The following is a 27981-nucleotide window of genomic DNA, read 5'->3' as shown; positions in this document are numbered from 1 at the left end:
ACCGTACAGCACGTTCCTGCTATTTGTGAAAAATAAACACCATACAAATATGCCAAGCGGACAAATTACGCAGGGCGTGTAAAGCAGATCCGCATTAATTAAAGCGCATCGCAGGGTCCAGGCGACACTACGACCGTCAAATCAACACTTCTGTGCCCAGCACGGTAGCTTTGCTGCTAGGGCATTTCTAGAGGCCACGGATTTGATCCCAACCGCAGCAGCCGCATTTCGACTGGGGCGAAATAGAAAACGCACGTGCACTTAGATTTTGGGACACGTTAAAGAATATCACAGGGTCAAAATTATACCGGAGTCTGCCACTAAGGCGTGCTTCATAATCCCATTGTGGTTTCGGCACGTACAGCTCCATAATTCAATTCAAGTTTAATGCTGCTGCCACGACGCTATGTGCAATGTGAGGTAATGACAATGCTCAACCGTCTCAGAGTTTGTGAAATATGGCGCACAGCAACGCCCCAAGCAAACGTCTCTCCCTGTGTGTCCTGTGTACTACGCGGACAAACGTCAGTGGTGCACGCTAAGTAACGTTTAACATCAACTCACCACTGTCGTGCTAGGCTAAACGCTGTAGGAATTGATCATTCGCCGCCAACATCACCGCTAATTATTGTCAATCAAAGCATCCAGCACTGAAAGGTTTGCTTACATCGATTCCCACAGTGCGTAGGATCTGAATAACCTTTTTTTTTCGGAGGTGTTTTAGGGGCCCTTTAACAGTGTATTGCATTTCCATCAATACTTAAACCAAACAACAGAACCTATACTAGCTTTTGAACATTTAAGTAAATTTTATAGAATGCACTAATTTATATTACGTGCGAAAACTCAGAAAAATAATTCATGTGCTAGGAAAATGTTCAGCCTTCTCAGAAAACTTTCTCACAGATTATTGCTGTAAAATATAGTAAAAGTACACTATCCGCTCCACGTCAATACTGGCATCACTAGCAACCACGCAGGCGTGCACATTGCGATGTCTTTATTTTTCTCTTGTGCAGCAATCTAACAACCAAAGCACATTCGCAATGCAGTGAAAGCAGCGCATAAATATGAGCCTCAGATAACGAGGTGAAAATAGTTTGTAAGGGAATGGTAGTCAACCAATCACCCAGACGAGATATTGAAGAAGGTTTAGAATAACATTTTGGTGGACGAGTTGGTACACGGCTATGTTAAGAAGAGTTGCACGTATAAAATAACGAACACAGCAGAAAAACGAGCTAGACGGAAAGAAAACTGTGCTGACTACTAACAAGGAAAGAGAAGCAAATTCTTGCGATACACAGTGACGGAGAAGCATGACTTATCCCTATGTCAAGATTCTTGGATGAATTCGTGTTACACTGAATAGGCTGCTGCCTTGCCAATTTTCTAGGTTTTCTGAGCAACTCCTCAATTTTCCTTCGCTTTTTCTGCAGACAGCGTGATTGAGGGGGCATTGTCATTGGGAATGCAATTCAAGATCACCATGGCGCGGTGTGAGCAAGACGAAAAGACGCACTAAAGTATGCCTGCGCGATGATTCAGTCGTGAACCTCAAGCTAGCAGGATACAAAACGAACTACCGCTGCTTTTGACCTTATTTTCGGGCTTTTTATTTGCTAACCTGGTGTTTAAAACCTCTTTACTGGTCGGAGTTTAAAACGAAGCTTCATCAACGCTTTTCTGTTATTGTTTTTTTTTTTCGCCTAGCTAGTGAAAATATGCCACTCCAACGACTGCCAACCCTTTGGCAGTGTAGGGCCATGAAGCCCCGACTTCTGACAATTTGCCTCATTTTGTAACACTGGCACACTCAGCGAGAAGCAACCAAGATGCAGGGAACCATAAATCTATTCACACCTAGCTAAATACCAAATGAGGTGAACGATACTGTGATTGTAAATAACGTGGACAGAATGGCATGGGAAGAAGTGCGCAAATTGCAGCGCTATAGTAACGCAACAGTTGCCATCGGTTTTATATGAAAGGCACGCTCACACACTCACACACACATACACAAATATCGTACAGAACGGACTCAATTGTTTCTCACTCCATCTCTTTCGTAGTTAATGTATACCTAAACGTAAACATAACGTTGTCGATCAATCATACCCTCCTATTATTACGGGAGTCGAGAAACATGCCGAAAATTGAGCGTCGAATGTGCAGTGAAGGTCTGTAATTGCGTCTTCAGGCAGCCAGCCATGCACGCGCTCAGTTAGGAGCTCTTCACAGAGCCCGCGGGGGTGGCGCGGCATGCACCGGACGCGCGGGAGTGGACGCCTGACCGATCGCCCGTCTCATTTTCCTTTCCGAGAAGCACGGTTTCCCCAGTGAATCAGTACACCGTCCTTCAGTGAAAGGAGGCCGGGGCGGCAAAGGCCCCATGGGGGAGTGCAGCCAGGAGAGCGCAGGAAGCGGGTCTCCGATTAGGAAGTCGGGATCGTTGTTTTTGGCGGCTTCATCCGAACGCTTGATCTCATCTCTGTGGGGTGAACGTGTGGTGCGCCTTCAGTAGCAGCATCAAACGCGTACTACTGTCGAAGATTTAGCGACACAGACATCGAACTTGGGAGAGAAAGCAATAGGGGTAACTTTTTCTTTCACTTGCGCCCGAGGTGCGCATTCGGTTCTGTGCTGGGTTAGGTGTGTAGTTAAGACCGAACATAATAACTGTGGCCGCGGAATCGCAATGACCATGTGCTTATACAGGAGTGGCTCTGGATTTCACATTGATCTGCACTTGTTTGCATCTGCATATTGTTTGATCTGCATATGCATATTGATATGCATATATTGATCTATATTGATCTGCATATTGTTTTATACAGCCCAAAGTACCACTTGCAAAAAATATAGATAAACAGTTCAAGAATAGCTATAAGGAAGGAAAACAATTGTTTTTGTAGTGGTGACCAGGACAAACCCAAGCATGAGCGGCCATTAAAATCTAATGCGAAATCGGCCGCTCGTGCCTGACGTTCAGCCGGTGAAACCATTGCTGCGTGAGCGCACGTTCCGTTTCTGGGGCACATATCACACGCACACTGGGCAACAAATATTGGTTGCATAAGCAGGAAAGGAAATGCGCAACGCAGCCTCGAAATATGCTCATTATTGCGTACGTCTGCCTTTAATATAGATGTAATGTAGAAAGCAGTAAACTGTCTTGTTTATGAGGACTTTATATAAACGTAATGCTAGGTTCACCTTCATAAAATAATTGGATAAAAGGAACCTTTCGTGTTTGTTGGCACGTACAACGGCAATGTTTTCTGCTCTGCGGAAATGCAATGAAGAATGCAGTGGCCTACCGTCAGCCTTGAAAGTAGTTCTTCGGAGGTAATTATGGTTTTCACTTCAGTTTCGTTTATGCCGTGAACAAGTCCTTCGTCGCCCAGTGTCGCGTAGATGGTGCACACTGCGATGGAAAAGAAGCAAGGAAATGTGTTTAAATGACTGCAAAGTAACTTACAAGAGCCCGCCGTGGTGGCCTATCGTGGCTATGGCACTGCGCTGCTAAGCCTGAAAGCACGGGATCGAATCCCGGCCGAGGCGGCCCCATTTAGATGGGGGCGAAATGCAAAAACATCCGCGGTACCGTGCGTTGGGTGCACCTTAAAGGGCCGAAGGTGGGCGATATTAATCCGGACTCCCCCACTAAGGCTTGCTCATAATCATATCGTTGTTTTAGCAGGTAAAACCTCAGAATTTCTTAACATACAATAGTCATTGGTTTATTTTTGTTTCAGTGGCGCCACTTGATCACTAGAGTCCGAATTCACAATGTTTTTCCTTCGTAAGAGTTATTTGCTTTTGCGGTTTCTGCGGATTCTGCGGTTTTGCATGCCAAAACCACGATTTGGTCATGAGGCTTGACGTAGGGGGAGTGGCGGACTCCGGATTAATTTCGACCGCCAAGGGATCCTTAACGTGTCCCCAATGCGCAGGGCACGGGCGTTTTTGCATTTCGTCCCCATCGAAATGCTGCAGCCGTGGCCGGGATTCGATCCCATGACCTCGTGCTTGGCTACCTTCGCTAATAATATATTCAGTATAACAATCGACTGGCATCTGCTCGCGTGTGTGTGTGTGCGTGTGTGTGTGCGTGTGCGTGTGCGCGTGTGTGTGCGTGTGCGTGTGCGTGTGTGTGTGTGTGTGTGTGTGTGTGTGTGTGTGTGTGTGTGTGTGTGTGTGTGTGTGTGTGAATTAAGGTTTTAAACCAGAATTTATGGCTATACAAGCAGGTACTGAGGCTTCATGATTTTGTCAGTCATGTATGTTATAATTTATGTCACAGAGATCACACTACATGCCTACTCTCACGTTTTTAGTGTGCAGTCGGACTGAAAACTTCGCTTTTGCGAAGCTTACCATCCCCTTTGGGATGGTAAACCGAACAATTTTGTTTATCTTTAATTTCGGTATCTACTGCGTCGGCATAGTTCGTTTTTGTCAAGTGAATTTGTGATTGGCGTTTCCGACATATAGATAAACTGACGGCGACTAGGATCAGCGTCTACAACGGCACAGGACATAACGACATCATAGGCCGAATTCACAGACACACAGGCGCGCACACGCGAACACATACGGACACACACACGCGCAGGCGCCTCTTTATTATGTGCCCACAAACACTGCTAGACTTAAATATATGGTGCACAGTAAAAAAAAAGAAGAAAAGAAATGCACGCAGAAACTATCCTGGACGTTGTCTGAGTATGCGTAAACATTGTGTGAATTGCTCATATCTATGCCGCCCGGTGTCATTGTCAATGTTATGAAACATTATCCCACCAGAATAAAGCTTATCAAACCTTAGCAGTCGTTATCAACCTTATCAGACTAGATCCCACTCCTATCATCCCTTATCGGTTGTTATCAATCTTATCAGATTCGATCAGATCCTTATCAACCCTTATCTGTCCTTTTCAACCTTATCCGACCCTTATCAACTCTCATCGGTCCTTGTCAACCTTATAGGACTCGATCCGACTCTTATGGCCATTATCAGTGCTTATTAATATTATCAGAATTGATCCGATCATTATAAGCCCTTATCGCGCTTTAGCAACTTATCCATCCTCATCGAACCATTATCAACTGTGATGAGACACATATAACTCCTCATCACTCCTTGTCATCCTTATCAAGTGACTGACTGCTTATCTGTCTATTGGGCGACGTGAAGCGTATGAGCCCTCACAGATCTGTGGCATTTAATCGATGAAGGAACACCCCAACGGAAGGCGCCTCCCGCGACCACCGAAACGCAACGGGAATGCGGCGTGTTTCGCAGTAAATTTTCGCAAAATCAGAATTTTCCTGATACTTACAATGCACAAAGTCGGCTCTACATGTTGTTCTAGAGATGGCCTTTGTTACATCATCATCAAATCTTTCAACAACGCCTTCGTAGAAACTGTTGTTTTATACATTATTTTCTTCATAGCGATTCGTCGTTTGTGACGGACAGGTTTTCTCGTTGGGTAGGCATAGAAATGCTTATGCATTTAATAGTAATATCGCATGTTAACGACAAGTCAATAAACACAGCCAGAGATGGAGACAAAGTTACTATAAAAAAATATGGTAAGCTTCGGCACACAGCCGATCTCTGAGAAATTTTGAAAACTGTGTAGAGGCCGAAAAGAAATTAAAGCCAGCGAAAGACGTGGTATTGCACAGTATTTGTACTCGCTGCAAAGGTGAAGCTGTCATTAGATTTTGAGCAAAGGGCTAGAAACGTCGTGTCAGCCTCGCTGGAACGTGCAATTCAATACCACATAGTTGGTCAGGCAAGATGAACAATTTTATAGGGAAAAAATAGGTCTCGGCACTGCCTCCTGCAGCTGAGTTTACCAAGTTTCTATTCATCAACAAAGTAGAAGTAGTCAAAGTCTGCCTTACGCTGAAAGTGCTTATCGTAAACAATTCGAACAGGACCTCAAGTGGCTTTTTATACATCCTACTCCCAGGTTGTTCCAAATACCAGATGCCAATTCATGATGTGGCTTGACCAGAGAACAGAAAAGACGGAGTAAGAGATAAGGTGTCTGAAAACGCCGCGTTGGCTGAGATAAAATTCCAAGGAGTTTAAAACCAGTGTTAGAAATAGACGCGACTTCCTTTTTGAAGGAAAGGTGGCAGCCAATTAGCACCGCCAAGTCCCGAACTACATCAACTCTGAGAGTTTCAGTACTTTCCAATGTGTACACAAAGGGTTTTTACACTTTCTGACGCGACAAAGTAATAATTGTCGCCTTTTGTGTGTTTATCGACAAAGTTTCTGGAGTGCAAATTGAGAATACTCAAAATATCATGTTTAAATTTTTCGCAGTCTACAAAAGCCTAAATACGCGTCATACATCAATACAACTTCAAATCATCAGCAAACGGTAAAATGTTTCCAGATTTAACTCAACTTATAACATCATTTATATAAACATACAACAACAATTGGCCCAAAATTGAACCTTGCGGCACACCTAACGACGAAATGTAGGGTTCAGATAAAGCACTGTGAATACGCACGTAATGATAAGTAGCTCGAAAATCATTTACAAACAATCAGGTAGACACCACAACTTCTATTTTAGCTCCAAAAGACGGTGGTGGTCTACTTTATCGAATACCATGTAGAGATCAAAATACACGGTGTCTACTTGACAGCGATCCAAAACCAGAGGTGCTCTGTAGTTAAGGTAAGAAAACAGATTGTCTTAATAGGCCTTCCTCTCATAAACTCATGTTGCTGCGACAACATAGACAGGGTGTTCTTTTTTAGCTGCACCAATTTTTTTAAATATTACCTATGTCAGATAGCACAACTCTAACCCTTGATCTAGATTACTCGATGAGGTGGCCATTACTTCTACGAGAAATGAAAATGTACAATTGAATAACTAACGTAATTGCGCTAATTAACTTTAGTTAATTACATTAGGCCATATATTTCAATCTACCACTTATAGCCACTGAGTTCGTCCGGCGTATCCACTTGGAACGACTTCTCTGGACAGTACCACTTCCGAGATATTAATTTTGGCGTTCGAGTTACGTTTTAAAGAAGACACTTCTTTATGCACCATCTTCTAGCTGCCTGGTTAGCTCAGATGATAGAGCGGCTGCCCCGGAAAGGCGGCGGCGAGTTCCGGACCAGGACGAATTTCTCTTCAACTGCGAGGCTCTTCTTTCGAGGAACCCATATGGGTTTCCTTTGTAGCAATTGCTACGATAGCGGGGATGTCTCATTTTGCATTTCTTAAAGACTTTCTTTCTCGCTTCTGCTGCAGCGCTTCATCACTCCTGCGTTTTGACATCGAGTGTACGCGGTCATTGAGTTAGATGTACTCATGTTTGCTTGTGCACGCGTGACACCATGCTTGTTAATTCAATTAGTCAGCGAATGTTTACAAGTTCGCAAGGCCGATATAGCTACTACCCTTACTTTGCATAGCAGTCTACTAATTTGCTATCGCAATCGATGCTTCCCCTCTCGGGCGAAACTGCGACTTTTTAATTGTCTCACCACTTGACTACGACTTAGGATTGTGTCTTCTATGTCTTCTGAGCAGCTACAGTTGGGTGAGTACGCTTGAGTTTGACAGCGTTTTGAAAGTTTCTCTTAACTAAAAAGCATTTTCCCTAGTGACGTTAAAAGCAATACTTTGCAATGGTAGTACAGCACACATGCTTCTCGAACTGGGCATCGGTGTTGCGTTCCTCGAGGACCTTGTTGGTAGTAAGGGAGGCGTTATATGAGTACCCTGCTATGTTATTTTTAGTTCGCGCAGAGTACCACATGTGTTATACGTTACGTTTCTTCTCCTATTTTTCTTATGGAATGGTAAGCTACACTAGCACTTAGTGCGCGCTCCCTTTCCTCAATTTATGTACCGCTCTGCGGGGCTCGGAGCATGCATCCATGATTTCATGTATCTGTCGTTCGTGACACGCGGGGGAACATCATGAGACCTTGCCACATTCAGGCCGACACACTTTTTTGTGATATGCTAGTCATTTAGATAACGAGAGCTGTTATTCCACCTATAAATATTTTGCACTTCTGCTTCCTGCTGTCGCGAAACTCTGGCTTATGCTGCATTCACATGCCGTATTTTTCGCATTCACAGAAACAAAGTCCATGAATTCAGTTGTTTAGACTGTATGATCGAGTTTGGGGCGAATAATGATAAAGCGCTATGCTACGCAAGTTTTCGCACTTGACTAGAACATTTCATTTCGTTCATCTTACCAGAAATGCCAGCTTCACTGCATCAATGGGAAGTAAACTAGGTAGCTCACTGTAGACTAACCAACAGTTCAGCGTCGCAGTGCTTATCAACAAAAAGGTGAGTGCATTCTGCTACTGTCTGTCTTTTGCCGATGAAGCGTGGTACCCTTCAAGCGCATTGTTCTCTTTGATCGGGCTTGCTATGCGAGAGCTGAAATCTTACCCCATTGCAGCTTATTTCACAAATTTAAAAACTTAGGGCTTGAGAGAGAGAGAGAGAGTAAAACATCTTTATTAATAATATTTGAATAGCGAGAGCAGTGTGGGAGGAACCCTCAGTCCAGGGTCCCTAAGATGATTCCGGTGATGTTTCGAGCCCGTTGTATCACAGCTCGGAGGACCTCGGGAGGTCCGTTGCGGAGGGCATTGTCCCACAGCTCTTTATTGCGTAGGGGGTAAATGAGAGTTGGCAAGGGAGGAAAGAGGTTTGCAGTGCACTCATTCGTGACGTGGAAGATTGTGGGCGAGCTGCCACAGCCAAGGCAATGATCTGCATAACAGTGTCGGTAGAATTTATTTAGAGCGACAAGATTTGGAAAAGTTGCGGTTTGTAACTGGCGTAATGCCACTGCTTCCTCCCGCGAGAAGGACGGCGGTGGTGCGGCGTCGGTGCGACGAATGCGTGTATAATGACGGAGTATGTCTTTGTAACGGAGCAAGGGATCCCCCCACTCTGAGCTAGTCGCCTCACCACGCCGAGTCGCCCGGAGGGAAATTTTTCGGGCAACCGCATGTGCGCGTTCGTTACCCGGCAGCGAGGTATGACTAGGGGACCAGAGTAAGTGGATGCGGGGAGATGTGGTTGATGTATTTTGCGGGATGTGTTTGAGAATTTGGTGCGCCGCTCTCGGGATGCCATGTCCTGATAGGAACGCCCGCATGCCTGTTGCGAGTCCGTCACTATATACACTTCCTCAGGAACACGGATGGCGTATCGAATTGCCAGAGCAACACAGAGAATTTCTCCATAAGCGGCATTTGTTCCGCGCATTGCAGCAGAGTCTCTCAGGGATTCGGTGCCATCCAAAACTACCGAGGTATAGCCCTCTTGAGTACGTGATGTGTCCGTGTATAAAGTATGTGTTTCCTGGATGTTTGCAAGCATGTGGCCAATGTATCGTACCCGGGCTTTGCGCCGCCCTTTGCGCCGCCCTTTGTCATGCTCGGGCTGCATATTACGTGGCAATGGATGAATACTTAGTGCTTGGCGTATCGCTGACGACAAGATCGTTGGACGGGTTTCAGACTCAAGGGATGGGACAGAGTATCCTAGCCGTGTGAGAAGATGGCGGCCAGTAGGAGTGAGTAGGAGGCGCTGGCGATGGCTGACCCACTGTGCCTCTAGCAGCTCGCCTAGTGTGTTATGTGTCCCTAAGTTAACGAGACGGCGTGTGGAAGTATAATTCGGGAGGCCATGGGCCAGCTTCATCGCTTTGCGAATCATTGCCTCTATGCGAAGTTGTTGCGCTTGGGTCAACCGCTGAAATGGGAGATGGTACGTAAGGCGGCTGATCACACATGCCTCCACCAAGCGCAGCAGGTCCTCTTCTCGAAGGCCCGAGCGCCTGTTGGAGACCCTCCGGATCATGGCCATAATTTGCTCAACCTGTCTGGATAGAACGGAAACAGTGTAGTTTGACCTGCCATCCGCTTGGACGTGTAGGCCGAGGATACGAGCACGATTAACCTGTGGTATCGGTGCGCCATCCACGTGCACAGTGATAGGGGGCGTAGAGGAACGGCTCCGGTGGCGAATGATTATGAGCTCCGACTTTTCCGGAGCACATCTTAAGCCGCATTTTCTCGCGTACTCGGAAACTGTATCGACTGCTTGCTGCAGTCGGTCCTGGATGGCTCCGTCGGAACCCCGTGTCGACGAGGTAGTAATGTCATCCGCATAAATAGCGTGGGCGACAACAGGGATTTGGTCGAGTAGCCGGGGGAGCCCTGCGAGCGCGATATTGAATAGAGTAGGGGAAAGAACTGAGCCCTGGGGTGTCCCACGTCCTACAAGGCGAATCGTACCGGATCGATGCGGTCCCATTCCTACGGTGGCTGTGCGATCTCGAAGAAATGCGCGGATATAGTTGTACATACGAATTCCACAGTGTGAATGTGCAACATTGCGAAGGATAAGGTCATGTTCAACATTATCGAATGCCCCTTTTAGGTCTAAGGCGATGAGTGCTCTAGTTTGGGTGGACGACGGAGGTCCTATGACTTCCTCCGGCAATTGTAAAAGCACATCTTTGGCAGACAGATGAGCCCGATATCCGAATTGAGAGCTAGAAAAGAATGATTTTTCTTCGAGGAATGGCTGCAGACGCCGCAAGAGTAGATGCTCCATGAGCTTACCAATGCAGGATAGGGAGATGGGTCGTAAGTTTTCAACCTTAACAGGCTTGCCCGGTTTGGGCATCAGTGTGATGTCGGCGTGTCGCCATGCTTGGGGAAGCATGCCCTTGCGCCAGCAATCATTGAAGATATGGGTGAGGTGGTTAATATCCGCGTCACTGAGGTTACGAAGGGTGGTGAATCGGATGTGGTCGGCTCCCGGTGCCGTGTTGCGGCGTAGGTCTTGTAGGACCACCGGCACCTCGTCAGATGTGATGTCTGCATCGAGCAATTCGTTCGCCTCGCCTACATAAGGATAGTCAGTCTACTGTGGCGGCGGGCCTGTGGGAATGAAATGCTTCTCTAGCTCTCTGAGGAGTGTCGAGACATCGTCCCTGTACTCGTGCATTAGGATGTGCAGCTCTTGAAATGTTTTTCCCTTTGTTGTGGTGGGATCTGTGAGTGAGCGAAGAATCGACCACGTTTTTGCTGTGCTCAATGTGCCTGAGAGGCGATCGCAAAATCCTCGCCAGTTATGCCTCGTAAGGATCTCTGCATACTCCTGAGATTCCCGTGTAATTTGATCTATACCTTTCCTAAGTTTGCGGTTGAGGCGTTGTCGTTTCCATCGTCGGGTCAACCCTCTGCGGCCGTTCCAAAGATGAAGTAAATGCGGGTCTATGTCTGGTGTCTCGGTTTTCGTGCGCAGTGTGTTCGTGGTGGCCTCTAGATCTTGTGCGAGAGAGTCAAGCCAGCGTTCGTACCCTTGGCGCTTAGGTGGGTCCTGGCGACGTTCCCTGAATTTCGCCCAATCCGTTATACGCACATTTCGCTCGGACCTGCGCGCACCCCGTAATGACAAGGTGGTCGCCACAATGTAGTGGTCATTACCAAGGTGCTCCTCTAAAGGCCCATGCACAACGACTGGGCCAGTAATGCGCACGAAGGTAAGGTCAGGGCAGGTGTCACGAGATACGCTGTTGCCTATCCGAGTGGGGTGCTCTGGGTCGGTAAGCAGTGTGTATCTCATGTTAAAGATGGCATTCCATAAGCGGGTCCCTTTAGCCTGCGATATAACGTAACCCCATGCAGTATGCGGAGCGTTAAAGTCGCCGGCCATCACACAAACCCGTCCAAACCTACCAAATTCTGTTAGTAGGTGCTGAAAACAGTGCGTTCGCGAACGGGGGGAACTGTATGCATTGAGTATAAACAGACTCTCGCTGCATTTACCTTGCGTTATTATTTCCAATATTTGGTGAGGAATGTCGATGTTAGTGGTATGCATGTGACATGTAACAAGTTTCGAAACTAAGGCTCCCACAAGAGGAGAGACACCCGAGAGCGTGCTGTAGCCGGATAAAGAAGGGGTGCAATTGACTTCCTGTAAGAGGATGACATCGGGAGGGTTCGTGGATGTGGCTATATACTGCTGTAGGGAACCTCGTTTTCGGCAGAATCCCTTACAATTCCACTGCTACACCACTAGTTGCCCCGCGTTACGCGGCGCCATCATCATCGCGAGAGGAAGCAGGCGGTCGTGCATAGGGATGCGGGCGCCGGGTGCCCACATTTGAAGGTTGTGGCCGAGAGCCTTGGTCGGAAAGCGAGCTTTCGTTGTTATCGCTAAGCTCAGGAACTTGCATGCGTGCGAAAGTGCACTCTATCCATGATTTCACTTGCTCCGTAATCCCTATTTGAAGGGCCTCCATTTGGCGTTCTATCCTGTCCAGAGCCGCCTGCATACTAGTGCTCATGTCTGCCACCAGCGCGTCCATTTGTTTTTGTAGGCGCTCACAGCGCGCCTCCATGTCACGACGTAGGCGGGCTATTTCTATTAGAGGATCGGGATTTGGTAACGAATTGGTAATAGGGGAAGGGGTAGAGAGAGATTTACGGGGCGGAGCGAGCTGTGGGGGACCCTCCGCCCGACATACCTCCCGAGGCGCCTCCATTGCTGTTTTCTTCTCCGGGGTCCGCTGCACCCCCGAAGGGACCAGGGTCACCTTGGCTGGAGCGTTGGTCTGCAGGGCCTTCTTGTAGGGTTGTTGGGAAGATGGGGAAGGAGGGCGCTTCTCTGGGAGGCGCACCGATGCCTCGCGGAATCGGGACCGAGGCTTGGAGCGGGTCCGGAACTTGCGACGGGATCTTGAACGGGTCTTCGACCGTTCTTGTCTGGTCTCCTTTGTCGGGGCGTGCGGCGTTCGGGTCTCCGCCGTATCTGTGGTAGTGGTCGGGTCGCTGGAGGGTTGGAGTTCACGCTGCTCTTTCTCGAGAGCTTTCCGCACCCAAGCTTTGTTCAGTGTATGCCTAGCACGCCGCGGGCAGTTTGATCCGCTGTAGGGTGGGTCCTGTCACAGGATCTGCAGTGTGGGGTGCACGGATGTGACGGGGTGGGGTTGTCAGTCCCGCACGTCGCGCAAATGACCACGTGCGGCGCAGGACAGTAATCATCCCAATGGCCGAGCTTGTGACATATCTTGCAGACCAGTTGGCGGGGTCTATGGGGGCAGCAGCGGAGTTCTGCACCATAGAAACGCACGTAGCGAGGCACTTTAAGTCCTTCAAATGTTACCAACGCAACGTTGGTCTGACCCATCATTCGTATTTGAAGTATTTGAGTTCCAGGAGCCAAAAACTCATCCACTAGCTTGGAAGACGGTGTACCGGGCAAAAGACCAGGAACAATTCCCTTGCCTGAGTTGTCTGTGGCCGCAAAGTATGTTGTGATGGGATAGACCCGCTGACCAAGGTTCAGCTCCCTCACCTTGTACAATGCGTCGGCTATGTGTGACTGGGGTGTGCTGATGATTGCCAAGTTCTGCTGAGGTCGCAGTCGGAATATGATGTCCTTACGATCGTCGGTGGTCAAGCCGGCTGCACTCGATAGAGCACTGGCGAGTTCTGGGCGCGTCCACTTATCGAGGCAAAGTCCTCCGTGAGGCCGCAGAATTATCTTTTCGTCGTGCGAAGGAAGTTGAGGCAGGTTCTGATTCCGACTGCACTTGCGTACGGTAGGCTGGGGGGCGTCCGGAATTCCCAAGATGTTCTCGGAGGGTAGCGTCTTAGCGTGTGTTTGACGGATGCGTCGCTTATGTATGACTGTCTTCCAACAGCCACCTGTGTCGTCGTCAGTTTTGTCGTCGTAAATGTTCGGGGTAGCATCCTCCTCCATCCTTTCCCTTGTCGGAGTGTCTACCTCTCGTTGTTGGGAAGGAAAATTGGCGACGATGGGGGGGATCGGCGGCCACTCCCGCGGTATCCACCTCGGGCGTCTTCGTTGTTGCCGAGGAACGCGCGGCGGCGTTCTCCGTCGCCGATTGCGTCTTCTGCTCGCTGGAAAATGACGTTGCCGTAGATAAATGCTCCATCGAAATAGAGCAGTGAATTGGCCGAAGGCCCTTTGCACGCCCGTTTAGAACATGGGCCTCGGAAGAGCTGGTCGCTTAGCGCTCTTGGTTCATGGTGTAGAAAACACGCCAAGGCAGCTATGGTCCCGGCAGGGGCAGCCGCGCCTCTACAGCTCTGAACTGCTTCAGAGCTGTAGAGGCGCGGGGTGCGGCAATAAAGTCCCGGGAAGAAAAGGCAGTCTGTGGGAACCGGCGAGAAAGCCGCTTCCCATATGACTCCCGGCGAAAGCGGCCCGGGCAAGGGCGGTCAAGGGCGGTCGGTGACGGTCGCGTAGTCTCGGTGGTTGCGGAGCGCGCCGACGACACGTCCGTTCACTTCGGCCGACCGATTGGAACTCCTTAGGGCTTGAAGTCTCCTTTCAGCTTGGTTTACTTTCTTCCAGAGCACTCCTTGGGATTACACCTGGTCGTAGCACAGAATCAACGCAATAGCACAGAGTAACAAAAATTTCCTAAACATCGAGCTTCGAATGATAGAAGCAGACTGGGATATTTTGGCATGTTTTTTTTCTACTTCTACTTTTTTATACTACCTTTGAGTATCAAAATTAAAATGAACGGTCGAGTAGTGAGAGCAGAATACGCTAAATGTTTCATGTTCGAGAACTTGCACTCTGCGTTCATTTTCTGCCCCAAAGTTCAAGCACCCTGCAATTCTCCTGCGCGGATTTCACCAATATTAATAATATGGCATGAGAAGCTCCTTCTTCAACACTGCCAGAAAACTATCTCGTGCAATAAACCAGTTACTTCCTACCTTCTCAACTTATTTAGCATAGTTTATGTCAACACCATTTCTGCTGATGTAAAGCTTACTCGTCAGCATTTCAGAATAACATGCTTGTTCATGCTTCTGTTGCAGTATAGTATGCAGAGTCCAGATATCAAACTTGCTGCTCACTTTTGTTTCTATGTATACTAAAGGGTCCTAAAAATATGAAATTACTGCCAAGAAAGAGCAAAACGCTAAGACACTTTTGTATCAGACTTGTACGTAACTAATTACATGTAATTAATTACTTGTAATCAGATACATGTTTTGGTAATTTTGTAATTTAACGATTATTTTGGTTACTCGCTAACGCTCACTGTAATTGTATTTTTTCAGTAATCAGTTACATGCAACCATTTGCTTTATTGACGACACAAGCTGTAACAGGCGACGCAGCTTCGAGAACCTGAATTCGGCGAAAACTGGAGTAGAACGCCCCCGATCGTTCCACGCAGCAGCTTCGCGAATGTCTATGTTCATACAAGCAAACTCGGGGGCCCTGTATCTGTTTCCTCACTGAACCGGTGCTAGTATTTCTCGATAGTAAATGCCACTTGAGATGTTAATGCCAGGAAATCACATAGGGATGATATTTTCACCTTTTCATTGCCCCAGCAACCGGGAGCTTATTATCCGAGTCCCGGCAGTAATGAAGCGCTGCGCTTCATAGAGGACTCAGATGCTGAGTAACCACTTTCCTGCGCTCAAGATCCGTACAGGTTACAGCACCGCCCTACACTATAGCGTGTCCATCGAGCAAACGTGCCTGTCTTCCCTGCTATTTTTACTCCTGGGATGAGTTTCCAGTGTCGCTGCTGATGCCTTCAGAACGACTACGAGGGACGAGGACGAACAAAATTTAGTAAAACGAGTTGTTAGCGCAGAAAATTAAGCAACGTGCAAGGAATGCAGAGGTTGCACGGAAAGTACCAGGCCAACTCGTTGTCTTTGCTGTATCTATGCAAGGGTAATAAATGTTCGGGGGAAAGTAACGTAGCGGTAATCGATCACTTCTGAGTAATTCTTCAATTATTTTCGTGGGACTGTAAACGGTAACTGCAATAGATTATTTTTCGGAATGAAGTGATTGTAACTGCAATCAGTTACTTTTTTTCAGTGACGTACGTGTACAAGTCTGTTTTGTACTATGTTCAGACGCATTGCTAGACACATTACTCATTGCTCTAAATTAATACACGAACATAGTTTGCTATTAGTAGCTACTGGTATTTATTGGTGCACTGTAGCCTAACACTAGACAGTTATACGCCTTCTTCTTTATTTTTTTTCAACCGATTTGACTTGTTTGTTTAGATTGCTTCCCGTCTTCTTTCTTGAGCTATATATATAGCGATTTCTAAGATGCTCCAAGTAAAGGCTTATATACTTCATCATCATCAGTTGTTACTGTGATTTGTTGTCAGCCGCCTTTTTCAGTGTGTTTTCCCCTTTCTTTATTCAAATGAAATGTATAACACGCAAACTGCCAAGTAACCGGTAAATGTCGAAGCAGGAAGATTCTGCAGCAAGGTTAATAAAGGACACTTTCCGAGTGAACGGAAAACTCTAATAATGATGAATAATAAATGTAGCAGGTTCGCTTTTATTGGAAATCAATGTTCAAGAATTCACAGAAACAGTGAAATTGTTGTAAGTATGAAGGCATGTCACTGTGGTGCTGTGCAATGAAATTATAGAAGCCTGCATTTTTCACGGACAATAGCTATAACATGATATGACTCTATGTTAGGTGAGGACATGGAATGAAATTAGTCTATTTTTTACGCGAAATTACTGCAAATATGATGGCGGTGTTATTGCAGCGCTGTGAAATGAAATTACGGACGTCTGTACATTTTACGGGAAACAATTGGCCGCCGGTGCGGCAGGAGAAAATTCCGGCAAAAACAACGGCGCATTTATAACAGTGCGAGTAAAGGGGGCCAGACCTCCCGTTCTCCTCTGCACAACATAGAGAAACAAAGAATAGCAGCCGCAGCTTTGGAACGGTGAATGAAAGATTTTGAAGTTTCGCACAGAAGTATCATTCAGTCAATCTAATCGGAGTCAGTTTGTAAGCGCTAACAGCTGTAGGTCTTAGCTTTTTTAATGTATCAGTTGGTGTTCCGCAAGGCTCTGTCCTGGACAGTGCCGGCCTCAGACATTGCTCTCGAGGGAGGGGGGAGGAGGCGGGGGCGGGGGGGACTTCTGTAAATGTCCACATGCACTTGCACAGCAAAGCAGAATTTTGTAAACTACCCCCGTCTGACACCGAAATATATATACAGGGCAAACCGGTCGTTGCCTGAATGAGCGGCTCAGGGAATACTGCAATAATGTCAGTAACGAAGCTAACGGACACCTCGGTGTGCACAGCAAAAAGTGCACCTGCACTTCCAAATTTAACGACTGTACTGTTCTCGGTCTTATCGCAGTCAATGGCCAGGGATCATTATCCAAGCGAAGATATGCGAAGGAAAAGAAAAATATGTCAGTTTAACTTCCGCGACGTTGACAGAAAAGGAGTTTTCCTTTTTGGATGCCACATGAGTGTATGTTGCAGTGATAATGCTCAAGTATCGCATTTGTGAACGCATATACGGAGTGATCCCTTTTCAAGTTTACCGGAATATTTAGAAATCGCCTGCTGCAGATGGCGTAATTCTAGTCAGTGAGCTAGGTTATTCGGAGAAGCGGGCATACTTGCGCAAGAAGTCTGAACACATATTCAACATATTCCCACCTGTAGCCTTCCTGCGAGTCGTGCTCTGCCTTATTTGCGCCGGAATGAATCGTCAGTAGTTCAAGCGGATAAGGAGGGCGGTTTTGCTGTGCTTACTTTTAGCGAGTACAAGTAGAGGGTTATCAATGCTATTAACACCGTATTCTACAGGCGATATGACGTCAAGCTATCCCGTGTCAAAAAAGGGGTCCTGCGTCTTTGCAACAGCATGAAACTCAATACACTTGCGCGCACTATTGCAGCCAAAGACAACTTAAGCCTGAAAGTCTTTTCATTAAAAACCCAAAAGATATGGTTCCCGTTTTGTGCTATCTCTTCCGAGAATGGAGCGTGGCAAAAGCCCCTTGCTATGTTCTTGCAATAGAAACTCAATTTTTTAACAGTTAACGACCCTTTCTTAATTATGAACTCTGACCAGGTAATTCAATTTTTATTTAAAAACTGATAACAAAGTTAATTCAGCTTTTTCTGTAGATATCAAGGGCCTTTTTTACTCGATTCCGCAAAAAACAGCTAATGGCCGGCGTTCAAAACGCTATTGACAGCTACGGTGTAGTGGGCTTTCTGAACGCTGCTGGTATCACTGACGCTGGTTTTTTAGAGTTTTTACATTTTTATCTGTCGCCGACGTTCATTACATGGAAAGATAGCACTTTCATACAAAAAAATTGGACCTGCACGGGATCATGCATCGCGCCTCTCTTAAGTGGCATTTATCTTGCCTTCTACGCTCGCATTTTGAGTTAGCGCTTAGCAGTGGTGAATGTGAAACGTGTTTTAGCTAAGTGGGTGAATACCTTATTATTTTAAAACATGAAGGGGCCAACTTTCAAGTAACTGTATTGCGTGTTTTGGCCATTTTTAGCGAGTGTCTCAAGCCACTCCAGGTAACACATGAAGTTTAGGTGGACAACTCACTCAAGTTTCTTGACTTAACGTTTCATTTTACCGAAGAACATGTTTGCTGGTTGTCTGAGCCTAGGGCTAGTAAACCGTTGCGCATATACACATCCACTCACACAAAGTTTGTCAAAAGGGGCATTATCTTATGTTGTTTAAGAAACTCTTTGTTTTCATTTGGCAGAGAGCAGTTCTTTTGCTCAGATTTCTCGCCTGGTGTCGGCCGGTTACCCGCTTCAACTGCTTATATCAGTGGCTCGTGGCTTGCTCAAAGAATTAAATCCTGGTGACCATCAAAGACAGTTGATAAAGAAAAGGAAAGAAAGGTTCGTCGTGGTGTTCTACATGCAAAGAATCTGACACAATCTAAAAAAAATAGGCATGCGTGCTGGTGTAGTTGTTAACATCTTTGCCCCCAAGAAACTTTCAAAAATTTGTTCGATGGTCAATCCTGATGCCGGAAAGAAAGCAGGATGCTCAATAAATCACAGGAAGCAGTTTGTTAATTGGGACGATGTAATTTACTCGCTCCCCTTGGACTGCGGGAAAAGGTATATTGGCCAGTCGGGTAGGTGTGTGAACGACATGCTTAGGGAGCACGCGAATCAAGTTGGAAGGACTGTCATATCGGGCCGGATGTCATTACACTGTACAATTTGTACTTGTAACTCGGTTTACGGGGAGTGTGCAGTGATCAAGAAAGAGAAGGACAAGCTGACACGTGAAATCATCGAAGCATATGAAATCTATCGGGATAAGCATAATTGCGCAAGCACGCCTTCAGTGATGCTCTTAAAAAAGGAAATTGAATACCTTGATGACGCTTTGTAAAGAGCAGAAGGCGATATGATGAGAGCTCTATTTCTTTTTTTGTGTGTTTGCCTTTGTTAGCCTTCCTATTGGCTGTTTCAGCCTATATATGTACTATTCCAATAAAGTACCAGTTGTAATTTGTTGTGTAACCTCTTGTTCTTCACTCTGTCCCCGTCTGTGTGCGCCGTTAACGGTTTAAGTAGCCGATACGTTTGCAAGACGTATACACTTGTAGTGAACCTTGAGAATATGACACTAGTTGGGAGATATGTGCCATCAAACTCGCTGTAAGAATGCACGGTTCTTCCACTTACTTTTTTAACATAACGTATGTTTAGCATTGAAGCACAAAAGTAGTTGCACCCACCGTGGTTGCTCAGTGGCTATGGTGTTAGGCTGCTGAGCACGAGGTCGCGGGATCGAATCCCGGCCACGGCGGCCGCATTTCGATGGGGGCGAAATGCGAAAACACCGGTGTACTTAGATTTAGGTGCACGTTAAAGAACCCCAGGTGGTCGAAATTTCCGAAGTCCCCCACTACGGCGTGCCTCATAATCAGAAAGTGGTTTTGGCACGTAAAACCCCATAATTTAATTTTTAAAAGTAGTTGCAACGCCATTGTATTTCCTCCCACATTTTGGGAAATAATATCTCGAAACTGGTGTCATCCTGGAGATTAATTTTAAGTGGATAGGTTGCACAAACTCGCCGGCTACATTTCGGAAATTGCAATGTGTGCCGTAAGGTAATTAATTAGGAATTTAATTAGTAAATGTTGGCGAATTAGTTGACTATGTGTTTCGATTTCTCCGGCTCGTCATGTCCGCATCTTCGAAACATCGAGCTCAAGGACAAGAATTATGCTATCTGACACAGGCGATTTTTAAAATTCGGGGAAACCTACAAATTATCACCCCGTATATGATGACAGGGGTTCAAATAAATGAGTTGCAAGCATGCGCTACGTGTGTCTTCCTTTCTTGCGTCCTGGTATTATGCCCATTTACACGCCTGCTGCCTCTTGGCAGGCACATGCTGAATTACGTAACTAATGGTGCCAACCGCATGTTTCCTTACTTGCGCCGTAATTCTAGCTCTGTCTCTCCCTCCCTGAAATGTTCACAAAACACTGGTCAGCTCAAAAAACTCGTCCGCTCACTGGTACGTACGCCTCAACCATTTGGGATCCCGCCTCCAGCCTTCACTAATTCTCGCTCTGGAAAGGGTACCCAACCGTGCAGCGCGCTTCATTTTGTCAAACGTTTCTCGCTATATATGGCAGCGTTACGTCTATGAAAAGAACCGTAAACCTACCTGATCTGTCACCATCCTGCCGCAAGTGTTCCCTTCTCTGCCTTTTCCACAAGCTTTTTTCGTTACAATACCATTTTAAGATAAACACTATTGGCCCCTCCACCTTATACTTCGCTCCGCACAGACCATGGTCAGAGAGTCCCTCACTGACCATAGCCACAGCCGCACAAGCTGTTAGAGTGGCTCCTTTACATCTAGGACCAGCGTCCATGGACTGGAATTATCTTTCCGCAGCGGTCGCACTCATCACCTGCACAAACAACTTCAAGACCGCTGTACAGCATGCCTTTTGTTACTATTCTTGCTGCACTTTGCTTTTTTTTTCGCTCCTCTCTTTTTGTAACCCATTCGCGCATTTAAAGTATGTGAAATAAATAGATAAATAGCAATATGGCAAAGTATTAGAATGTTAGAGGAAGTTAGGCTTGTAGATTTATGGGTAGTATAAGTTCTTTTACTATCATTTGCTTTCTAACTAAACACGCGGCCCAAAGATACAGATGGACATAGATGGTGTTGATTTGTGTGGTGAATCGGGCGTGTTGCTACATATTTGAAAAGGCGGCAGTGCAAAAAATACACGGATGGATACAAGACGACAAGGACGAGCGCGTGTCGTCTTGTCTTCGTCCGTGTCTCTTTTGCACTGCCACCTTTTCAAATACTTTTTCTCATACAGAGGGCTCTTTCTCGTCGTCCGACCCATGCTCTACCGTTTCATGCATCGCGGTCTCGGTATGCCGTCAGCGCTCGTCCTTGTCGTCTCCGTCCGTGTATTTTTTGCGCTGCCACCTTTTCAGACGTAGATGGAGATGGAAGTTCACTCGATGACCGCGAGCACTCGAAGTCGAAAGGCTGGCGTGTGATGCGGCTGCGGGGGGCGCGCATGCTTGTCCCAAATCGAACGTTCCGTGGTGCCGCTCCCTTCATAACTTTAAGCGTGCCACGCCTCCGAACACTCAGCACCTCACGGCACCTCCAACACTGGGCGCGCAGAAAGACAGCGTGCATCAAGCCTTCTCGGCTCACCATGCTTGCCCTGGCACAGCAGCAGAGCATATGGCCTTAGGCACACGGCGCGGGCCGCGCATGCACCGTCGCACCCGGACCACCATGCAGGGTGGCGGTGGCGGGCGCGAAATAGCGACTATGTGGACTCGCCCTGAGTGTCGGTGTAGTTGCTATCGCCATAGTATTAATTCGTTTTCGTTTCCTCACTCCTTCTTTTCTCTTCTTCTTTATTTTCTTTGCGTCCGGCGGGTTTAGAGGCTGCGGTCGTTGGAGTGGTGGTTGGAATGTGGAGGGGCGGATGCGCGCGCTGAGGAAGAAACCGGGAGGAGAGGTACGTAATATCATGCGCCAATTGGTTGACCCTAGCGATGACTTCATATTCGGGGAAGGGAGAGTGTGGCGCCAATTAGTTGGTACAAGCAATCACGTCATCGGGCCACGGCGGCGGAGTGGAGGCAACAACTTCGCCTACACCGATTTCCGCAGTACATGGGCTCTGCATGATATTTCCCCCTTGTTCTCTAGAGGCTGGATGTGCGTAATAAAGTTTTGTACAACCGAATCGATCTGAAAGTGCAATTATTTTATCGAAAGAACAAAAAAAGACGTGCTCACAAAAAATAAGGTGGGAAAGGTAATGTGAACGATCAATTGTAATTGTACATGCTCATCCAGTTAAAGATCGGGTGCTACTGCAGACCCTGTGTGCCAAACACTAAGGTCGTGGTTAAGCGCGACCAGTGAAGAAGTGCCATTTCCATCGACAGTTCCCAAGCCATTGTGCCTATGACCAGAGCTGGCCATGGGTCATGGGCCCGCCGCGGTGGCTTAGGGACTATGGTGTTGCGGCGCTAAGCACAAGGTCGCGGGATCAAATCTCGGCTGCGGTGGACGCATTTAGATAGGGGCGAAATGCAAAAACGCCCGTGTCCCTTGCATTGGGGTCACATTAAAGATTCCCTGCTGGTCATAATTAATCCGGAGTCCCCCACTACGGCGTGCCTTAGAATCAAATCATGGTTCTGGCCCGTAAAACCCCAGAATTCAATTCAACATCATCGGTCGTGGCGTCGGGATCGCACCGCATCGCCATCACTAAAATAAAAAAAAAGGAAATCGAGTGACGTGCAGAATGTCCTCAACTTCCGATGCTTTGCGTTCTTAGGACACAGGCGATCTACCGAAGGGCTCCAGCAGTGACTCTGCCCGCGTGCGTCATGGATTGGCAAGTTTTGACTATAACGGTACGCGTTTATTCAGAGTATAATAGTGCATAGGTGTTCTCGACGTCATAGTCTAATTTGACAACGTTCAGTATCGCATTTCGGACGCTTCTAAGAGAATTGGTAGAGTTTTTTTTTAGCACACTGATGCCTACCTAACGTAAAAATTCTGGAAAGATAACGCCTAAATCCCTCAAAATCATAGTTGTGTTGATTTCGACGTGTTAATCGTACACTTAGTAAACAGCTCCAGAAGCGTAAAGTATACAGCAAAAGAGTAACAGCGCACTTACCAGTTATGGCCCTCCGGAAGCAGGCGAGTGCTATGAGCATCCACTCCTCGCGTGTGTCTGCGAAGATGACGACGCGGGAGTAGGGCAGTTGGCCGAGCGTGTTGAGACCTCTCGCCAGGGCGTCCACGATGGTGTGGGCCTCTTTGTACGATTTCCAACGGTATTCGCCCAACTCGTACTGCAGCGCCAGTCAGAGGATGCGCATGTGCATCGTGAACGATTTCGCCAGTTTCGATGAAGCCGTCGAACACTTGGCTGACGCCTAAACTACAACCTTAAATGCTTTCTGCGGGCTTCGAAAATACGAAAGAGCGCTTGAGAAACGCTCTCCTGTTGCGTACACCGAAAGTACTGATATATCGCAATCACTGAGAAGCGTTAACGAAGCAGCTACGTTTACTTGGGTCGCGTATCAGGACTGCCTTGAAATTTTTGGAACAGAGATAAAGTTTCCATTGGCGGAAAAATCAGAAATAAGGGGTTTAAGTTAGCCATACGTGATCTTCGCATGCACTATGCGCACTTTATACTAGCGGAGTGCGGCTGTTGCGAACGGCGCTTAAAACCGTGATAATTATAGACTGGCGACAAAGGTAATGAAACAACCGCTACGAGCTGTTTCATTGATAGCATAGGAGTATAGTTCAGAAAAAGCATAAATTATGCACCGGTCAACAATGTTTAATGCTCTAATAAGAGCGCAATCAGCCTAGCATAAAACTCAGTCAATATAGACGTCCAAGAAAAGTTACAGGATGGCAGTAGGCTGCATTTTCCAAATATTGCATGATTATAGCAAATAAAGGCAGCCGCTTCTAAGTAATGGCAGTCATGCACGTTCACAGGGTGTTGCATGAGTGCACTGTGCAACCGGTAGGTTGCGGTATAGTTGGTACTTATCGCCACAATGTGTTTTGCTTACTTTTGATCTATCTCTACACGAGGCGTATGTTCTTCCACAGGCGTGCAAACGTTTGCCGTCACTCGTGCTATGATAAGGCAAATTTTTCGCTGTTTGTGTGCGCAGCATAGTGTGGACGTGCGCACTGATGTAGGCGAAAGCAGAAGAATAGGCGGCCACTTTAGATTCCACGAGAATTCATCGACTGAGAGCAAAGGAGGAGCACAAGTAGATTTTCGTTGGCTGCCCTTTTCCGGGCTCTCTTGAGGCCGACAAGAAGCAGCGAAATTTAACGCGAAGTGAGTGACGCTTACCTTGACCATTCGTTTGCCATCAAGCACGTCGTATTTCTCTTTGTTGCAAACACGTGTTCCAAGGCATGGCTTGTCACCGTACTTCTCCACAGCACGTCTGAAGAGTGCGTCAATTGTTTCCTGTCCCTTAAACTGTGCCCTCATGACATCCGGCGTGTATCGAACCACAGGCGCATCCCTTTTGTTGGACAGCGGTCCTGCCTGCATTGTAGTCAAAATGAACGCGTTTCGAGTGTACTCGGTTGAACGGAAACCTGGCTTCGGGTACTTGAGTTGTGCTCATCACCCATAGCATATTTCGAGAGGCATGCATAAACGACTTTCGAGAAGTAGGCGCAACCTGTTGTCCCCGGAAGTGTCCATTGAACTTCATCCAGGTCAAGGTGGTAGGCCGCATTCAAAAGGAATTTTTTTTCACGAAATTGCTTATTTTACGTTTTATGTATGCCCAAACATTCAGCAACATGTTACACAATATCATCTTCCTGTCGTCATTAGTTTGGGAGTGTCAGTAAGTTTTCCAACCTATACTCTCGTATTGCGAAGTTACATATCCAGCGCTTATAAGAAACACTGCTTGTGTTCAAAACACTTCTTTCATTTTATGTTGTCGCCGAGCGGCCACACGAGCAAAAGGAGACCCTAGTGCATCCCATGGGGGTTGCAGCTATGAAGGTGGTGCATTTTAAGCATCTGTGTAGTTTTGACATCTTTCACGTAGTTTGAAGATTTCTTTACGTTTTCCTCAAAACAAGATTTTGCTCCACCTCATGTTCTAGAAACTTTGATAACTTTTTTGAATTAACATTTTGATACGAAATTTTGACCCTCATTCTTCAGATTCTTCACGTGTGCAACGAACTAGAACGAAAGAAATTTACGCAATATTTTTGCATTTACAGCTCATGTTACGAAGAAATTTGGTCAAAATGGGCAATTTATCTCACTTTGCTGAGTTTTCACATCACTTTCTTAATATTTATCACATTGCATTTATTCCAGTTCATTACACAGGTCTCCCACTTAGCTACATAAATGCCAAAGCTTTACTCAATTCAGCAAATCATTAGTTACTTATCACTGCTGGCACGACTACCACTTTTACCACATTTTATGAAAAAAAAAATTGGCCGCCAAAAAATAAAATGAACAATTTTCGGCACTTTAAGTGGTTTGATAAGCTAAACAAGACATATAATGGTTTCCAGCAAGTACGGACGCGAGCACAAGTAAGTAGAAACGGACAGGACAACGCTGGACTTACAACTGAAGTTTATTGGGAAAACATTCCACAAATCTCCGCCGCGCATGCGTATACACCCAAGAACAATAACAAGGTTTGTAGTCAATTATCAACAAAAGTTATACACGTACACAAAAGCGAAGTCACACCCCTTCCAAACAAAGGCAACAACACGTGGATTAACATAACAAATGCGAAGCATGCGTGAGCATCGCTATTTGCTACCTACAGGTACAGGAGGGAACTTGCCATTGCATTGCAAAAAGCACGAATGCCGACCAGTTTTTGATAGTGCATCTATAGGGGGGTGAGGGCGCAGTAAACTGAAAAGAGAAATTAGCGAAGCGTTCCACATGAAAAAGTTGGGCGCGCATACATGTGTGAGCGAACTTTCGGGTCATATCAGTGATAAAGAACTTCAATTTATAAATTTGTCATGTTAATTCACGTGTTGCTGCCTTTGTCGGGAAGGGGTGTGACTTCGCTTTTGTGTACGTGTATAACTTTTGTTGATAATTGACTGCGAACCTTGTCATTGTTCTTGGGTGTATACGCATGCGTGACGGAGATTTCTGGCATGTTTTCACAATAAACTTCAGTTGTAAGTCCAGCGTTGTCTTTTCCGTTTCTACTTACTTGTGCTCGCGTCCGTACTTGCTATAAACCATTATACGTTCACCATGCACCAAATGGCCCTGCAAACTACTCTACTAAACAGGACATGCTTATTCAGGAACAAAATTATTTGAATCCTGGCTCCTGATTTAAAGAATTTTTTTTGCGTGTGGCCTACCACCTTAAACCTGTCACGCGGACCAGTGTAATTTGGGCCCTTAGTCATAAAACTACTCTTATACGTAAATTTCATCCGCGGTTGGCCATCGCCAGGGTGATCGTCTCCTCGTCACACCGATTGCTCCTCGTTGCACTGATTACTGTCATAAGGGGCGGATGTCCGAGCACCAGTCAGGAAAATTGCATAAAGTTATGTGAATATACACACCCAGGAATTCTGGACATGCGTTTAGTTTCTTTTTTCGCCACCACGTGGCGTGTCGACCTTAAAGATTTGAAATTCGCGCCCTGACGTATGCCATGACGGACAACTAAAGAAAACATAATAAAAAGAAGCACACCCTGAGACTGTTGCTTCACCTCGGTACTTGGAAACGAGCGCGCTTATGTGTCAGCCTTATCTTCAAGATAACCTGCTACTTGCTCGACTAGCTATGAATCGACAATTTTTCTAGACTGCCAGACAGCTCGTCGGTATTCCGGGTGAGATGTCTGGCCGAGATAACGGCTCCCGCAAAGCTTCCGTTGGGTTTCCTTTCTTCATTGTTTTTCTTATTATTTGTGCACCACTGCGGCCGCGGGCTTCCGTATAGTCAGCGGTATTTTTCTTGTGTTTTCTAAGGACCGGTGTGATTCAATAAGAGGAAGCTTTAGCTCGGGCCCTTCTTCGATGCCGGCTGCTCAAATACATGCAAAACGCATAAATAATTTTATGATGAAATCGCTCAACCGATCTGAATGAGAATTGTTGCATTCAAGAGAGAACGTTAGATCACAGTGATCGCTGCAATAATAATCTTGATTTAGGTGCTGGCATTCTTGACAAGAATTATCGGAAATCGGCAAATCTGAAAAAAGAATAGAAGTACAAAGTTTACGAATCTGTTAGTTCCGATAAAAACTGATCGCATTCCTCTAAACTGCATTAAAAATTAAATTATGGGTTTTTTTACGTGCCAAAACCACTTTCTGATTATGAGGCACGCCGTAGTAGAGGACTCCGGAAATTTCGACCCCCTAGGGTTCTTTCACGTGCATCTAAATCTAAGCACACGGGTGTTTTCGGAATTCGCCCCCATCGAAATGCGGCCGCCATGGCCGGGATTCGATCCCGCGACCTCGTGCTCAGCAGCACAACCCCATAGCCACGGAGTAACCACGGCTGGTTCTAAACTGCATCCCTTAGAGCATCTCAATCGGACAAATTCGATGTATGAATATATAACTTATGTGAAGTTGTTACAATGCCTGTAAAGATTTTGGGAATACCATATTCAGGACTTAGTGGTGTATTTCAAGTATTTCAAAGTGGCATATGATATAACATTTGTGTCCGAATTAAATGAAATATTAGGTGCAGCTTACAGAATTCCGGTATCATATTTAGTTGCTGAGGTACAGATTCGTATACTTCGAGTATTGTTTCTTGAAATTTTGCATTTTTTAGAATTTAAAGAAAGTGGAAGCTAAATAATAATTAGCTTTCTGAAATCTCATGTTAACTGCTTCTTTGAAGTTCAACACAACTCATGAATTGTGGTGCAGTGATTGCAAGAAGAAAGGATTGCTGATTTCCCTTGTAGGAGCTAAAGCTTCCCATTAAGTTTAGA

General features: G+C 46.3%; 1 protein-coding gene across 1 annotated transcript in view; it reads right to left on the bottom strand.

The window, feature by feature from the left end:
* Positions 1-24540, bottom strand: part of LOC142587767 (fatty acid CoA ligase Acsl3-like) — a 130250-nt gene extending 105710 nt beyond the window's left edge. Inside the window, exons 1-3 of the mRNA XM_075699049.1 lie at positions 24334-24540; positions 23119-23296; positions 3321-3427 (exon numbers count right to left, since the gene is read on the bottom strand). Coding sequence (XP_075555164.1) covers positions 3321-3427; positions 23119-23296; positions 24334-24540 — 492 coding nt within the window. The remainder of the gene's footprint in view (positions 1-3320; positions 3428-23118; positions 23297-24333) is intronic.
* Between the last annotated feature and the right edge of the window lie 3441 nt (positions 24541-27981).

Source organism: Dermacentor variabilis, chromosome 1 (genome assembly GCF_050947875.1).
Source record: "Dermacentor variabilis isolate Ectoservices chromosome 1, ASM5094787v1, whole genome shotgun sequence".
NCBI classification, from domain to species: domain Eukaryota; kingdom Metazoa; phylum Arthropoda; class Arachnida; order Ixodida; family Ixodidae; genus Dermacentor; species Dermacentor variabilis.
The sequence above is the reverse complement of the archived record's forward strand: the minus strand, read 5'-3'. Positions and strand labels throughout refer to the sequence as shown.